At 37.5% G+C, this 18,382-nt stretch overlaps 1 protein-coding gene across 5 annotated transcripts in view; it reads right to left on the reverse strand.

Moving 5' to 3' along the window:
- The window catches only part of mertka (c-mer proto-oncogene tyrosine kinase a), a 54,959-nt gene that overhangs the window by 33,915 nt on the left and 2,662 nt on the right, over positions 1-18,382 (reverse strand). Inside the window, exons 1-4 of one of the 5 annotated variants that reach the window (XM_061910488.1) lie at positions 16,128-16,438; positions 8,596-8,849; positions 5,366-5,466; positions 5,124-5,294 (exon numbers count right to left, since the gene is read on the reverse strand). In XM_061910488.1, the coding sequence (XP_061766472.1) occupies positions 5,124-5,294; positions 5,366-5,466; positions 8,596-8,756 (433 nt within the window). In that variant the 5' untranslated portion in view covers positions 8,757-8,849; positions 16,128-16,438. Of the gene's footprint in view, positions 1-5,123; positions 5,295-5,365; positions 5,467-8,533; positions 8,850-16,127; positions 16,439-18,382 lie in introns of those variants that run through there. The other 4 variants (XM_061910486.1, XM_061910487.1, XM_061910489.1 and 1 more) reach the window with 4 other exon arrangements.

The raw sequence follows: 18,382 nt of genomic DNA on the forward strand, positions 1-18,382 counted from the left end.
CATGAAATTTTAAGTTAATCATTATTTGCAAAAAAATAAACTAAGTTTATGAGTTTGAACATCAAATATCTTGTCTTTGAAGTGCATTCAATTGAATATGGGTTGAAAAGGATTTGCAAATCATTGTATTCCGTTTATATTTGCATCTAACACAATTTCCCAACACATATGGAAACGGGGTTTGTATATTTATTTGTATTACACCGTGTTTTTAGTGTTGGTATGACATTTAGAGTGTCACATAAAAACATTGCCTCCACAGTTAATAAAGTTATTTATGGTGACAGTTTGAGGTAGGAAAAAATTATTCACTTGGCATTATTACATTAGCTAGTACCATACAAAAAGTAAAAGCAATGTTGCATTGGTTATTGAGATAGAAACATAACAAAATGGAGCAAATTCAGAGTAGCAAGTGGTTTTGTAAGACTACGGCAGGAGGAAGTCTTGCAGCATACATCCAGCAGCCTACTATATAATTATGAGGTTTTTGGAAGACTGCCTGTAACATTAGGTTTCCATTTATATAGTCAAGTACAGGCAAATTAAGACACATGATACTTTTTCCTCCTAAGTACAACGTTTCAGGGAACACAATCTTGTTTTTAGGAGAAGTGCACTAAAAGATCATATAACAGTATCATGCGGACTCACTTTTTAACTGAATCCAATAATACAGTAGACCTAAATGTCAAAACTGTAATCCTTACAATTTGACTAAAATTAATGGTGCCTCAAAAATGTGTTCGAAAAAAAAACACAATAATATTCAGTACTACTGTAACAAAATGTGTCAAAAGTTGCACAAAAATAATGTCAACTTAGTACATCCACTCAGTGTCCGTCACTAAAGCTCAATTCACTCAGCTTCAATAGCATGTGCCTAACTGTAAATATAGTAAGTGTTAAGTGAAGTGAATAATATTTATAAAGTGCTTTTAGGTAAGTAAGTAAAGTGTCTAGCTCAAAGACACTACAGCAGTGACTCGGATGGTGGAAGCTGAAATCGAACTCGGAACCCTTAAGTTCCAAATAACATGGATGGATGAAGGGCCTCCCCTGGTTAAATTGGGGTCCTATGCAGAATTGTATTTATCAATTTAAAGAAACATTCCTTTGAAAAAAGCCGACTTGTAGCATGGAACAAGTGTGCAGCACAGTGTGTGTTGTGGGAGTACTGAGCTCTGCTAGTCTGCAGCCTCCAGCCCCTCCTTGCTAGTGCAGTGGGCTGTCCTGTGAATGAGGTCTTTGTGCCTGGAGCCAACCCCCGGACAGAGTGCCTGCAAATGGCCCCCACACCCCATCCCCTTCCAGCCTGGGCCCTTGCACACACTGGACCAAAGCAGAGTTTTAAACCTTTAACCCGTTCCATGACTGAATGTGTCTGTGTAGCCTGCGGCCGACTCAAAATGAATGCTTGACCCTGAACCAAGAGGTCATACTTGTAATAACAATTACATTCGATGCCAACATTTTGATTTTGCAGTCTTCAGTGTAAAATGTATCATTTTACTCATCACTTCCTAATTTGAACTAAAAAATATATACAAATACATTCCTGAAATATTTCAGTTTTCCTTTAAAGTTTTTAATATACATGTTTTAATATTGTTTTTTAGTTTGAAATCAATCTGTATTTTATCACTAAACAATGCAAATAAGAAATAAGGGAATAATGCCCTATTTTATTTATCAGCTAGCACTTAGTGCTGCTCTTAAAAAAACACTGATCTTGCATAAAAGGCGGGTGGCTGTTGAACACTCAGTGACATTAATGGTGGCCTCAGTGACACCAAGCGTGGTAATACGTGTCTTTGTATAAGCACAGTGGAGATGCTGAGGCAGCGGAGATGAAGCAGAATAGAAACCACCAACAGACCATTTTAACCTTATATGGAGCAACTGACTTTGCCTTTATTATAAGGAATGTTTTTGGACTATATGCCGTAAAGTTGTCTGAGTTATTTTTTTATGCTACGTTGCCGATTCCCAAACCGATCATCCATAGGTGGGATCGGCCGATTAATGTATTAATTGTAAATTTATCAACCTACTGTATTTATGGTGAGTGCTACTGACAGTTTAACACTATACATACAGTACTGAAAACTATTTCTTATTCCCTTTTATTGCATAAAATTGATTGTGCAAAACAGAGTTAATAGTACGCAATAACTAAACAATAGCAAAAACTATAATCTGCTAATAATTTAAATCCTTTAGTTTTTTTACCCTAAAGTCTTCCTGTGTCTAGGGAATTAAAATCTGAGTTTTTAAACATTAACAAAAACAATACAAAAATAATTTTGAGAAAAACTAAAATATCAACCTAATCACTATAGTATCGATCATAAATGTGCAGACAATGCTGACACACCAACAGTTGTGGTTATATTATCCTCTCTCTATGCTCTTATTAATGTACTTCTCCTGTTAAAAGCCAACTGAAACCCACTACTACCGACCACGCAGTCTGATGGTTTATATATCAATGATGAAATATTAACATTGCAACACATGCCAATACGGCCGGTTTAGTTTACTAAATTCCAATTTTAAATTTCGCGCGGAACTATCATGCAAAAACGGTATGATTACGCGTGCGCGTGACGCGTGCGCGTGACGTCACACATTGTAGAGGACATTTTGTTCCAGCACCATTCCCAGCTATAAGTCTTCTTTTTTCATCGCATAATTCCACGTACTATGGACATCTGTGTTGCTGAATCTTTTGCAATTTGTTCAATGAATAATGGAGACGTCAAAGAAGAAAGCTGTAGGTGGGAAGCGGTGTATTGCGGCCGCCTTTAGCAACACAAACACAGCCGGTGTTTCATTGTTTTCATTCCCGAAAGATGACAGTCAAGCTTTACTACGGAACAGAGATGTCAAGCGAACACGGTTGGATTGGACCACACACACAAAGTACAGTGTATTATGCAGCGATCATTTGGAAAGATCATGTTTCGAAGAGGGTCCCTTGCGAAGGGCAGAGATGGGCATCGCCACCACCCGTTGACTGGTGCTGAAGAAAGGTGCGGGGCCGACCTTCAGGTTGTACAGGTACGACCATATAATCTCACTAAAACACTATTAACACAATAAGCAGATAAGGGATTTTCCAGAATTATCCTGGTAAATGTGTCTAATAACATCTGAATCGCTCCCACTGCCCTTGTCTTTTTTTTTTTTCCTAGTCCTTCACTCTCACTTTCCTCAACCACAAGTCTTTCATCCTCGTTCAAATTAATGGGGAAATCGTCGCTTTCTCGGTCCAAATCGCTCTCGCTCCTGGTGGCCATGATTGTAAACAATGTTCAGATGTGAGGAGCTCCACAACCCGTGACATCACGTGCATATCGTCTGCTACTTCCAGTACAGGCAAGGCTTTTTTACTAGCGACCAAAAGTTGCGAACTTTATTGTCAATGTTCTCTACTAAATCCTTTCAGATAAAATTTGGCAATAATGCGAAATGATCAAGTATGACACATAGAATGGACCTGCTATCCCTGTTCAAATAAGAAAATCTCATTTCAGTAGGCCTTTAATAGCTGCATTATTTCTGTTGCAACATGGTTTCATCTTCACTTCTTAGTTTTTACTAAACACTTATTTTTAGGGGTTGTTTCAAGCCAACTTAGCGATTAGACAAGCTGTTTGCATGCTTGCTCCTGTCTTGATTTCTGTGTGTAACATGTTAGTCTCGCCCTTCAGCGATAATGATACTTGGTAATGCTACTTCAGATACTAAGAAATGCAGTTCGATAGCTGCAATAAAAGTGATTATTATTACTTTAGGGGTGCCACTCCACACTATAAGGAGACACATTAGCTGGTAGCCGCATGTCTGCCGGGGAAGTAAAGATGTATTTAGTGTCAGCCGATCGATCGGCACATCTCTACTTTTCACTAACAAGTTTTAATTACTGTAAATATAGCATACTTTTCTATTACGTTTTTTTTTAATCTTATTTTATTAATTTATTTTTATTTTATTTTGTAAGAATGTTGAAATGTTCTCCTTAACCTTCCTCAACATTCTAAGAAATTCATTTGACACATTGTGCCCAATCTACTAAAGATGTGTGTGTACAAAAACACGTGCAAACTTGATAGCACATGCAAAGCTGATCTACGGAACTTGTGAGCAGAGGATTGAGTGAGCAGAAAAGGAGCACAATCAATTTAGTGCATCTGTCTACATGAACATGCAGAATATATGCTGATCTTCAAAATGCCCACAATACAAGAGTATGTGGTAATTACATATGTAATTACTAAGCACGCGCAGTGCGATTTCTCAAGGCTGAGACTTTTAAACGGATGCTATTTTGTGTCTTTTTAAGCATGTCTGAAATCTAAGTGCAATCTGACACAATTGCACACAAGGCTATGGGATAAGAGGTGATTGTGCTGCAAAGACAGATGATGGACAGTGAATCATCTGTCCTATATGTGTGTAACAACATATTTGGACTCTCGGAAATAAAAAAATATTGGCGATATCATTTATTCAGCTATATTTTTTTATTAAATTTTTAGCTGCTGGATGACTTGAGGTGCTGATTAAAACCAAGTAAATTGATGTGTTTTGGTGTCTGCCTTTACAATATTTCTCTAATATGAAAAAACATATTGCAATTTGCATTTTCTTGCATTTGGATTATTCCAGACGCATTAATGCGCTACGATTTTGTGATAGTCCACCGCCTCACTACATACAGAGTGTTGGTCACCAGTATGCTAAAAAAAAAATCTGTTGTCTAGATTGCATTTTTATACTGTAGAACATGAGTTACAGATAATAGATGTGTGCTGCTAGTTCGGATACATTGCACACAGGTTGGAGGGCACAATACCATGAATGTGGAGGGAAATGAGCGTTTCCATAGTCACATGATGCCGGTATTAGACACAACATTATCAAATAGGGCACCACTTTTGCACTTAATATCAATTGCATACACAGTCTTAGTAGATCACACGCAATTCGGCCAATAATAGTACACACACATTTAAAGTTTGCACCTGCTGTTTAACGCGTGTTATTTGGATCCTAGTAGAGCAGGCGCAAAATGTACAATACCGATTAAGAAGAAGTGAATGTGAATGTAGGCTCACCTTCCACAGAGTATGTGCTGGGAGACCTATGGTATTCACTGTCAGGTATTCCATCCCGCAGCCAGCGAATGTTGACAGGGTCTGGAGGTCCCACTGCCTCACATGACAGATTAAAAGGGGCGTCTTTTGTTATGTTTCTGTCCTCAGGTTGCTGGAAAAATGTTGGAAGACCTGCAAAGAAAACACATTGCTGTAAAACAAGCGGACATTCAAAGAAGATCCAAAAGCTCCCTCGAACTTACCTTCTACCTTGATGGTGATAGGCTGAGACTCCACCATCATGTTGCCGATGCTGAGCCTGCAGCGGTACTCGCCAGCATCCAGCCTCTGCACTTGGGTAATGCTGGAAGACATTATTTAAGGGGCCACTTAGAAACTACAGCAAGAGAATCCTGAGTGATGCCATGGAAACAACTCTGTTTTGTCTATGCTTGCCTTCTGTTCTGGGTTTCGAGACCAACAAGTGGTGTCAAATGTTTTTCCAAATCAGAGCTTTATTTCATGAATGAACACAAAAAGAAAGATATATATTTATATATATACACACACACATATATATGTATATATACATATATATATACACACACATGTACATATATACATGTATATACCCACACACACACACACATATATATATATGCATAATGTATATACATATATACACATAAACGCGTATAAATATATACGCTAATATATAGTTATATATAATCATATGTTTATACTGTGTGCATATATATATATATATATACACACACACACACACACACACATTATATATGTGTTTGTGTATGTGTGTGTGTATGATTATATACACACACACACACGCACGCACGCACACATATATGTGTGTCACCAGTTTTTAACGACAGGGGAAAATTAACTCACAGTAGATGGACTAATAATAATAATAAAATAATAATTATAATAATAATATATTATTATGATTAATATTATCCACTGATGATAATCCCACATGAATCTCTACCTTATACTATGACGAAAAAGGAAACTTGGCAGATTTATAATCATATTTAAGTGAATATTGACACTTACATTCTGTTAAATTTGTTGAGACTATTTTGTAAAAAAAAATACAAAAAACATTAAGTTACTTAGTTATTTACTGCATTCAAACATCCTGAGTATAGGGTAGTAATGTTAGGTCAACGGTGGAGTGAGGCACTTCAGGAGTCGGGACGGCGTAGCTCGGTTTGTAGAGGGTTCCAGGTTCGATCTCTGCTTCCGCTATCCTAGTCAGTGCCGCTGTGTCTTTGGGCAAGACACCCCCAGTGACAACCACTCCGGTTTAAATGCATCTTAAAAAAGATGTAAATAATAGTTCTCGCTATGTAGAGTCTTTAGAGCAGGGGTCACCAACCTTTTTGAAACCAAGAGCTACTTCTTGGGTACTGATTAATGCCAAGGGCTACCAGTTTGATACACACTTAAATAAATGGCCAGAAATAGCCCGTTTGCTCAATTTACCTTTAACTCTATGTTATTGTTAATAATTAATGATACTTATCTTTGTGGAAACACTGATCATCTTAATTATTTCTCACAATAAATACATATGGAAACAGATAAATATATATTTTTTAAAAAAAGGGTATTTCTGTCCGTCTTTCCGTCGTACATTTTTTTTCCTTCTGCGGAAAGTTTTTTGTAAAGAATAAATGATGAAAAAAACACTTAATTGAACGGTTTAAAAGAGGAGAAAACAGGAAAAAAATGAAATTCAAATTTTGAAACATAGTTTATCTTCAATTTCGACTCTTTAAAATTCAAAATTCAACCGAAAAAAAGAAGAGAAAAACTAACAAGTTTGAATCTTTTTGAAAAAATTTCAAAAGGATTCATGGTACATCATTAATAATTTTTCATGATTAAGATTATTTTTAGAATTTTGATGACATGTTTTAAATAGGTTAAAATCCAATCTGCACTTTGTTAGAATATATAACAAATTGGACCAAGCTATATTTCTAACAAAGACAAATCGTTATTTCTTCTAGATTTTCCAGAACAAAACTTTTAAAATAAATTCAAAAGACTTTGAAATAATATTTAAATTTTATTCTACAGATTTTCTAGATTTCTCAGAATAATTTTATTTTTATTTTAATCATAATAAGTTTGAAGAAATATTTCACAAATATCCTTCGTCGAAGAAACAGAAGCTAAAATGAAGAATTAAATTAAAATGTATTTATTATTCTTTACAATAAAAAAAATAAATTTACTTGAACATTGATTTATATTGTCAGGAAAGAAAAAAATCCTAAAATAATTTTTAAGGTTGTATTTTTTCTCTAAAATTGTCTTTCTGAAAGTTATAAGATGCAAAGTAAAAAAAATCATGAATTTATGTAAACAAGTGAAGACCAAGTCTTTAAAACATTTTCTTGGATTTTCATATTCTATTTGAGTTTTGTCTCTCTTAGAATTAAAAATGTCGAGCAATGCGAGACCATCTTGCTAGCAAATAATAATAAAAAAATATATATATATATATAGAGGCAGCTCACTGGTAAGTGCTGCTATTTGAGCTATTTTTAGAACAGGCCAGCGGGCGACTCATCTGGTCCTTACGGGCTACCTGGTGCCCGCGGGCACCGCGTTGGTGACCTATGCTTTAGAGAATAACGCTAGTTGAATATAATTAACTTCACTTTATTAATAATAACAATAAATTAGTAATATTAAAGACCCAAAATGGGGCTAATAACCAAATCTTGTTTAGGAAAAAAAAACTCTAGAGCTGGTCCAACCAAACCTACATTAAAGTGGTGGCGTACTCGAAAAGTGTCTCAAAGGTTGTTAGCCAGTTACGATGCTAATTCTAAGGTAATGGTGATCATTTAAGCAGGAATAAAACAACTGTTGGGTGGCTTAGAAATATGATTTTATTTCTATTCAATCTGTGGTTCTGATTTAGACATTTTTACAACAAAAATAAACAATGTTGAAAAAGAGCAGTCGTCGTATATTCTCAGTCGTCTTATATTTGGGTCGAACCAGTACGTTAGCACTTTATAGACAATTAAAAACACTAAAATATTACATAAATCATTCCCTGCTATGCTAACTCCTAAAATAGATTATTTTATTCGGATCAAATTTGAACAAATTGAAGATTGTTAATTTTGCCTATTTTGTGTTGACTGTACAGTTTTTTTTTTAGTACTAGGTTCTACGTGCTTTTATGATTATCATCATGTTTTCTTTTGATGACATATTAAATCAGATCAAAGACATTAAGGAAGCAGAAATATTTTCAGGTAATTCCATGATGTGTTCTAGTAGAATAAAGTCCTATATTTATAAAATTAATAGTACTCACTCCAAAAAAATGTTTTCTCATGGGGCATGCACAATTCAAAAGAATGGAAGAATAATTTTCCCCATACCTGACTATGGAGATAAGAGTCGTAACCCTGTCCGTGATGGTCTGCAGTTCATTGATCATCACCTGCATGTTTTCAGCCAGGTCCTGTCCGTTCTTCTTCCAAAAGATGGTGGGCTCCAGTGTGGTATCAGGGATATCAATGGAGCAGCTGAACTTAGCCTCATGTCCTTCGGACAGCTCGAGAGAGTCTGTGTTGGTTCTAAAATGAAGTCGTTTGAGCTCATCCGGGCTCAGGTACGCCTTCGAAGCATGGTCCTGCTCAACCAGAGACTCCGAGGTCCTGATGAGTCGGTGGAGATGCTTCCTAGATTCCTGGGCTGTTCACACATTTAGGTCTTGCATTAATAAACAGTCAAAGCCAAATGCCCCAAAAGTCGAACATTCCAGAGTTCAACTAGAGTTTTCTGGAAAAATCAAAATCTCAAACTATCATCATCGGTCAGCAAGGGTGTTTTACCTTTTCTTTGGATTTATTATTTTTGTATATTTGTGACAATAACCATGAAATCAAAAATTTAACCAAGTACCATAAAATCAATGCAATTGATTAAATACCAAATACATCAACGGAGCAGACGCCAGCGGTGTGATCGGAAACGCGGATGCCGAGTGGGGCTAAAAACAAAGCAGAAGGCTAATCCACCACTTCCCTCCACCCTGAAGCCGGATTTAAATGGAAAATGCGAGACTACTGGTCTGGGTAAGGAGTCAGTTAAATTAGAACAAGTTTTTTCTGCTTTGATTGTTTCAGATTTGGACATGTTTTCTACTGAGGTGGCTAACTATGATGCGTGCAGTTTATCAAAGCAACATACAAACAATCGGAAAATTCCCGTAGTATCAATTCATATATATGGTCGTAATTATACTAAATGCACTGGGCATAATAAACACAACATTATTAATATTGCTACTATGGATAATTTGATCAAAAATTCCCTAAAACAGCCCACTACCTATAATATAGGTTTTTTAAACATAAGATCATTGTCTCCCAAAATGTTGTTAGTTAATGATATCATCAGAGACAACAATCTTAACGTCATCGGTCTCAGCGAAACCTGGCTTAAACCAAACGACTTTTTTGCGCTAAATGAGGCATGTCCTCCTAACTTTACACATGCGCATATTGCCCGTCCCCTTAAAAGGGGTGGGGGGGGTCGCACTAATATACAACGAACACTTTAACCTTGGTCCTAACATAAATAATACATATAAATCGTTTGAGGTACTTACTATGAGGGCTGTCACACCGCTGCCTCTACAACTGGCTGTTATCTACCGCCCCCCAGGGCCCTATTCGGACTTTATCAATGAATTCTCAGAGTTCGTTGCTGGTTTAGTGACGCACGCCGATAATATAATCATAATGGGGGACTTTAATATCCATATGAATACTCCATCGGACCCACCGTGCGTAGCGCTCCAGACTATAATTGATAGCTGTGGTCTTACACAAATAATAAATGAACCCACGCATCGCAACGGTAATACGATAGACCTAGTGCATGTCAGGGGTATCACTGTTTCCAAAGTTACGATACTCCCGTATGCTAAAGTAGGGTCCGATCATTATCTTATAAAATTCGAGGTTCAGAAGCATGTTCGTCAAACTAATAATAATAATAATAACTGCTATAGCAGCCGCGACATTAATACGGCCACGACAACTCTTGTTGACCTACTGCCCTCGGTAATGGCACCATTCCCAAAGAATGTGGGCTCTATTGATAACCTCACTAACAACTTTAACGATGCCCTGCGCGAAACCATTGATAACATAGCACCGCTAAAGTTAAAAAAGGCTCCAAAAAAGCGTACCCCGTGGTTTACAGAAGAAACTAGAGCTCAGAAATTATTATGTAGAAAGCTGGAACGCAAATGGCGCACGACTAAACTTGAGGTGCACCATCAAGCAAGGAGTGATAGTTTAATAACTTATAAACGCATGCTTACCTTAGCTAAAGCTAAATATTACTCAAATCTCATCCACCGTGATAAAAACGATCCTACATTTTTGTTTAGTACGGTAGCATCGCTAACCAAACAAGGGACCCCTTCCAGTAGCTCCACCCACTCAGCTGATGACTTCATGCAATTCTTTAATAAGAAAATTGAAGTCATTAGAAAGGAAATTAAAGACAATGCGTCCCAGCTACAACTGGGTTCTATTAACACAGATACGATTGTATATACGGCGGGTACTGCCCTCCAAAATAGTTTCTCTCGTTTTGAGGAAATAACATTAGAGGAATTGTTACGTGTAAATGGAATAAAACAAACAACGTGTTTACTTGACCCTCTTCCTGGGAAACTTATCAAGGAGCTCTTTGTATTATTAGGTCCATCAGTGCTAAATATTATAAACTTATCACTTTCCGCGGGCACTGTTCCCCTAGCATTCAAAAAAGCGGTTATTCATCCTCTCCTTAAAAGACCTAACCTCGATCCTGACCTCATGGTAAACTACCGACCGGTCTCTCACCTTCCCTTTATTTAAAAAATCCTCGAAAAAAAACTACCGACCGGTCTCTCACCTTCCCTTTATTTCAAAAATCCTCGAAAAAATTGTTGCGGAACAGTTAAATGAACACTTATCGTCTAACAATCTATGTGAAACCTTTCAATCCGGTTTCAGGGCAAATCACTCTACGGAGACAGCCCTCGCAAAAATGACTAATGATCTATTGCTAACGATGGATTCTGATCCGTCATCTATGTTGCTGCTCCTCGATCTTACTGTGCTTTCGATACCGTCGATCACAATATTTTATTAGAACGTATCAAAACACGAATTGGTATGTCAGACTTAGCCCTGTCTTGGTTTAACTCTTATCTTACTGATAGGATGCAGTGCGTCTCCCATAACAATGTGACCTCGGACTACGTTAAGGTAACGTGTGGAGTTCCCCAGGGTTCGGTCCTTGGCCCTGCACTCTTCAGCATCTACATGCTGCCGATAGGGGACATCATACGCAAATACGGTGTTAGCTTTCACTGTTATGCTGATGACACCCAACTCTACCTGCCCCTAAAGCTGACCAACACGCAGGATTGTAGTCAGCTGGAGGCGTGTCTTAATAAAATTAAACAATGGATGTCTGCTAACTTTTTGCAACTCAACACCAAAAAAACGGAAACGCTGATTATCGGTCCTGCTAGACACCGACCTCTATTTAATAATACAACTCTAACATTTGACAACCAAACAATTAAACAAGGCGACACGGTAAAGAATCTGGGTGTTATCTTTGACCCAACTCTCTCCTTTGAGTCACACATTAAAAGCGTTACTAAAACGGCCTTCTTTCATCTCTGTAATATCGCTAAAATTCGCTCCATTCTGTCCACTAAAGACGCTGCGATCATTATCCATGCGTTTGTTACGTCTCGTCTCGATTACTGTAACGTATTATTTTCGGGTCTCCCCATGTCTAGCATTAAAAGATTACAGTTGGTACAAAATGCGGCTGCTAGACTTTTGACAAGAACAAGAAAGTTTGATCATATTACGCCCATACTGGCTCACCTAAACTGGCTTCCTGTGCACTTAAGATGTGACTTTAAGGTTTTACTACTTACGTATAAAATACTACACGGTCTAGCTCCATCCTATCTTGCCGATTGTATTGTACCATATGTCCCGGCAAGAAATCTGCGTTCAAAAGACTCCGGCTTATTAGTGATTCCGAAAGCCCAAAAAAAGTCTGCGGGCTATAGAGCGTTTTCCGTTCGGGCTCCAGTACTCTGGAATGCCCTCCCGGTAACAGTTCGAGATGCCACCTCAGTAGAAGCATTTAAGTTTCACCTTAAAATTCATTTGTATACTCTAGCCTTTAAATAGACTCCCTTTTTAGACCAGTATATCTGCCGTTTCTTTTCTTTTTCTCCTATGTCCCACTCTCCCTTGTGGAGGGGGTCCGGTCCGATCCGGTGGCCATGTACTGCTTGCCTGTGTATCGGCTGGGGACATCTCTGCGCTGCTGATCCGCCTCCGCTTGGGATGTTTTCCTGCTGGCTCTGCTGTGAACGGGACTCTCGCTGCTGTGTTGGATCCGCTTTGGACTGGACTCTCCTGACTGTGTTGGATCCATTATGGGTTGAACTTTCACAGTATCATGTTAGGCCCGCTCGACATCCATTGCTTTCGTCCTCTCCAAGGTTCTCATAGTCATCATTGTCACCGACGTCCCACTGGGTGTGAGTTTTCCTTGCCCTTATGTGGGCCTACCGAGGATGTCGTAGTGGTTTCTGTTGTGGTTTGTGCAGCCCTTTGAGGCACTAGTGATTCAGGGCTATATAAGTAAACATTGATTGATTGATTGATACACAAATTATTTTCACAAAACCCAGTCTAACAAGAACAGCATGTCGCTGTACACATGGTACCTATATTGACCAACAAAGCATCATTTTTTTTTTATTTAAAGTTTTATTTAGACTTACTATACATTAGTTAGTTACATTTTTAAAAAATTAATTTTCAAGACATTTTCTATTTAATTGGAATGCAATGATATAATTAGGTCTACTTTAATCCACTGTATAGCTTTAGGACCAAGTTATTAAATACAACATAGTAGATCGACTTAGCTTAAATGGCTCTGTGACGAAGCGCTTTACTTAAAACACTTGTAGCTCAAATTAATGTCACCAACTGAAAAAATCTTAAATACATTTGTGCTTCCCTCCCAAAAACAGCACAATTAAGAAAAACTTTTAAAAATATTTTATAAAATAATAGAATGTCTTACAAACAACTGCATTTGTTGTATCAAGTAATGTGATAATAGAATGTTTATCTTGGAGAGTGGACTTTTACGGTATCTCCTTTGTATCATCGTCAAACTCACAAACAGCAGCTTTACCATATGTTAATGGGAATTGTCCGCCAATAACATACATATACTGTATTTATATTCCTGTTTATATATGCACATACATATATATATATAAATATATATATATATATATATATATATATATATATATATATATATATATATATATATATATAAATATATATTTATATATACACACATATATATACACACAAACATAAATATATATATACATATGGGTTGTACTTGTATAGCGCTTTTCTACCTTGAAGGTACTCAAAGCGCTTTGACACTACTTCCACATTTACCCATTCACACACACATTCACACACTGATGGAGTGAGCTGCCATGCAAGGCACCAACCAGCATCCATCAGGAGCAAGGGTGAAGTGTCTTGCTCAGGACACAACGGACGTGACTAAGTTGGTACTAGGTGGGATTTGAACCAGGGACCCTCGGGTTGCACACGGCCATTCTCCCACTGCGCCACGCCGTCCCTATATATGTGTATGTATATATATATATATATATATATGTATATACACATATACAGATATACATACATATATAATATATATTTGTATATCTGTGTTGGCCCTGCGATGAGGTGGTGACTTGTCCAGGGTGTAGACCGCCTTTCGCCTGATTGTAACTGATAGGCACTAGCGCCCCCCCCCCCCCGCTACCCCAAAGGGAATAAGCGGTGGGAAAATGGATGGATGATGGATGGATGAATATATATATAGTGTAATATACATAATATATACATGTATATACCCACATTTTTTATCATATTGTTCATATTTATTTTATTTTTATATTGTATATACTTATATTATATATATATACATACATACATCTACAGTATATACATTTGTACATAAACAGTACGTATATACCGTTATACACACCCACATACATACATACATACATATACACACACTCACATATATATACTGTGTGTATATATATATATATATATATATATATATATCCATCCATCCATTTCCTACCGCTTATTCCCTTTGGGGTCGCGGGGGGCGCTGGTCCCTATCTCAGCTACAAACGGTTGGAAGGCGGTGTACACCCTGGACAAGTCGCCACCTCATCGCAGGGCATACATACACATATATATATATATATATATATTAGGGGTGTGGGAAAAAAATTGATTTGAATACAAATTGAATTGTTTATGTTGTGCGATTCAGAATCGATTCTAATTTTTAAAAAAATCGATTATTATCATTATTATTACTTATTTTTTTAATCAATCCAACAAACCACTACAGAGCAATACCATAACAATGCAATCCAATTCCAAAACCAAACCTGACCCAGCAACACTCAGAACTGCAATAAACAGAGCACTTGAGAGGAGACACAAACACGACACTGAACAAACCAAAAGTATTGAAACAAAAATTAATATCATCAACAACAGTATCAATATTAGTTATAATTTTAGCATAGCAGTGATTAAAAATCCCTCATTGACATTATCATTCCCCGCGACCCCAAAAGGGAATAAGCGGTAGAAAATGGATGGATGGACATTATCATTAGACATTTATAAAAATTTTAAAAAAGTGTCACAGTGGCTTACACTTGCATCGCATCTCATAAGCTTGACAACACACTGTGTCCAATATTTTTGCAAAGATAAAATAAGTCATATTTTTGGTTCGTTTAATAGTTAAAACAAATTTACATTATTGCAATCAGTTGATAAAACATTGTCCTTTACAATTATAAAAGCTTTTCACAAAAATCTACTACTCTGCTTGCATGTCAGCAGACTGGGGTAGATCCTGCTGAAATCCTATGTATTGAATGAATACAGAATCCTTTTAAATCGGGGGGAAAAAAATCGTTTTTGAATCGAGAATCGAATCGAATCAAAAAAACAAAAAATCGATATATTATCGAACCGTGACCCGGAGAATCGATATTGAATCGAATCGTGGGACACCCAAAGATTCACAGCCCTAATATATATATATATATATATATATATATATATATAAAGACCAGTGCTTAATCACATGATTCACTGTGATTAATAACGTGGATAATGACAGTTTTAATTGACTCACGTATTTGCTTGCAACTTGAAGCATAACAAAAACACTCTTAAATTGAGGTACCACTGTAGAATTGTGTGAATATGCTATTTTAATTCCAAAACTTTGACATCAAAATGTAAAATCATTTTAAAACAACATATATATTCATATACATATTTAAATAATACAGATAGCTAATGTATTTGAACATGAAAAATAATATTGTCAGTAATCCAAGCTCAAACACACAGGTGTCATTTGAAGATGGTTTTGGTCCAATAACATGGAGATTTTTATTTTTTTACTTAAACTTGTGAATTTCAATAAATCTCTGAAAAAATATCCAGCCAACCAGCCAAGTTAGAAATGACCACACGTTGCTGCTGACAAAGTAAACAACCTAATCGTTCACTTTAAGCATTTACCAAATAGGTCAAAGTTTAACACCAAATAAATGGTCATTATTCACTTATGCCGAAACTATCGTTCAACGCATGAAGGAACATAGTTGTATTGTAATTATGGGGATGATGTCAAAGTACAGTTTTTTAAGTGTTTCCTCGGTTTTCACTTGGAAACGGGTGATAATTAGTTTTAGCTGCATTCTTGTCACGCAGAAAGTAAAACCTGCTCGTTAGACGCCTGAAAATAGAAGACCCCCCCTCAAAAAAACAAAAAACAAATTACCATTGCTGGAATTCCACGCTGTTAGTGCCATGGTTGCCGTGGAGAGAACAATTCCAAACCATCCCGATGTAATCTTTGCCATTTTCCAAGCCGTTCTACAAACTTTTTTTAAAGACTGTTCCAGTGTAGGCTCGAACGCACGACGACTGACCTACATCGGTTACACTGGAAGCAGCATTGACGGAGACCGAGAGAAGGCTTGTTGATCCAAAATCACGTTTGGCTGCAGGAAAAACAAAAAAAGTTAACTTGCGGTAACGTCACAGAAGGGATCCCATGGAGGCGGTACTGAGCGGGGAAAATGTGTTTGTTGCAACTCTGCCACCATGCGGTCAGCTTTAGCTACTTCAGCAGTCTCATCATTTACTAGAGCAGTGTTTTTCCAAAGACATGCACCTGGGGATAGGTTGATTGGCAACACTAAATTGGCCCTAGTGTGTGAATGTGAGTGTGAATGTTGTATGTCTATCTGTGTCGGCCCTGCGATGAGGTGGCGACTTGTCCAGGGTGTACCCTGCCTTCCGCCCGATTGAAGCTGAGATATGCGCCAGCGCCCCCCGCGACCCCGTAAGGGACAAGCGGTAGAAAATGGATGGATGGATGGAGGTTTTTCAACCTTTTTTGAGCCTAGGCACATTTTTTACGTTGAAAAAATGCGGAGGCACACCATCCAGCAGAAATCATTAAAAAACGAAACTCAGTTAACAGTAAAGAGTCGTTGTCGCAATTGTTGGATATGACTTTAAAGCATCACCAAGCATGCATCACTATATCTCTTGTCTCAAAGTAGGTGTATTATCCCCACCTGTCACATCACACCCTGACTTATTTGGACTTTTTTGCTGTTTTCCCGTGTGTAGTGTTTTACTTCTTGTCTTGCGCTCCTATTTTGGTGGCTATTCCTCTTTTTTTTTTTGGTATTTTCCCGCAGCTTCATGTCTTCTTTTGAGCGATATTTTCCGCATCAACTTTATTTTGAAAATCAAGAATATTTCAGTTGTTTTTATCCTTCTTTGTGGGGACATTGTTGATTGTAATGTTCGGATGTACTGTGTGGATGCCGTCTTTGCTCCACAGTAAGTCTTTGCTGTCGTCCAGCATTCTGTTTTTGTTTACTTTGGAGCCAATTCAGTTTTAGTTTCGTTCTGCATAGCCTTCCCTAAGCATCAATGCCTTTTCTTAGGAGCATTCACTTTTTGTTTATTTTTGGTTTAAGCATTAGAAACCTTTTTACCTGCACTCTGCCTCCCGCTGTTTCTGATATCTACAGAGCAATTAGCTACCGGTTGCCACCTACTGATATGGAAGAGTATTACACGGTTACTCTGCCAAGCTCTAGACAGCACCGACAGTCAACAACAACACATCATTTGCAGACTATAATTACTGGTTTGCAAAAAATATTTTTAACCCAAATAAGTGAAATTAGATAATCTCCAACGGCACACAAGACTGAATCTCACGGCACACTAGTGTGCCGTGGCACAGTGGTTGAAAAACACTGTACTAGAGTATGTTTTATTCCACGTACACTCAGGCCTTAAAAATAAGGCTGTGGAATTTAAATGATTGTGAAGTTACAATAGGTACTTGATTTTTTTTTTCTGGGGGTGGGGGGTGATATAGCTTGTGGAGCAGCAAGGTGGAACAGGGGTTAGTGCATCTACCTCACAATACAAAGGTCCTGAGTAGTCCTGAATTCAATCCCGGGCTCAGGATCTTTCTGTGTGAAGTTTGCATGTTCTCCCCGTGACCTCCAAAGACATGCACCTGGGGATAGGTTGATTGGCAACACTAAATTGGCCCTAATGTGTGAATGTGAGTGTGAATGTTGTCTGTGTTGGCCCTGTGATGAGGTGGTAACCCGCCTTCTGCCCGAATGCAGCTGAGATAGGCTCCAGTGACCCCCCGCAACCCCAAAAGGGACAAGGGGTAGAAAATGGATGGATGGATATAGGTTGTATATGTTGTACTACTCAGTGGCCTAGTGCAGTGGTTCTCAAATGGGAGTACGCGTACCCCTGGGGGTACTTGAAGGTATGCCAAGGGGTACGTGAGATTCAAAATATTCTAAAAAATAAAAGCAATTTCAAAAATCCTTTATAAATATATTTATTGAATAATACTTCAACAAAATATGAACGTAAGTTCATAAACTGTGAAAAGAAATGCAACAATGCAATAGTCGGTGTTGAAAGCTAGATTTTTTGTGGACATGTTCCATAAATATTGATGTTAAAGATTTCTTTTTTTTT

This window comes from Nerophis ophidion, linkage group LG09, assembly GCF_033978795.1.
Source record: "Nerophis ophidion isolate RoL-2023_Sa linkage group LG09, RoL_Noph_v1.0, whole genome shotgun sequence".
In the NCBI taxonomy this organism is placed as follows: Eukaryota; Metazoa; Chordata; class Actinopteri; order Syngnathiformes; family Syngnathidae; genus Nerophis; species Nerophis ophidion.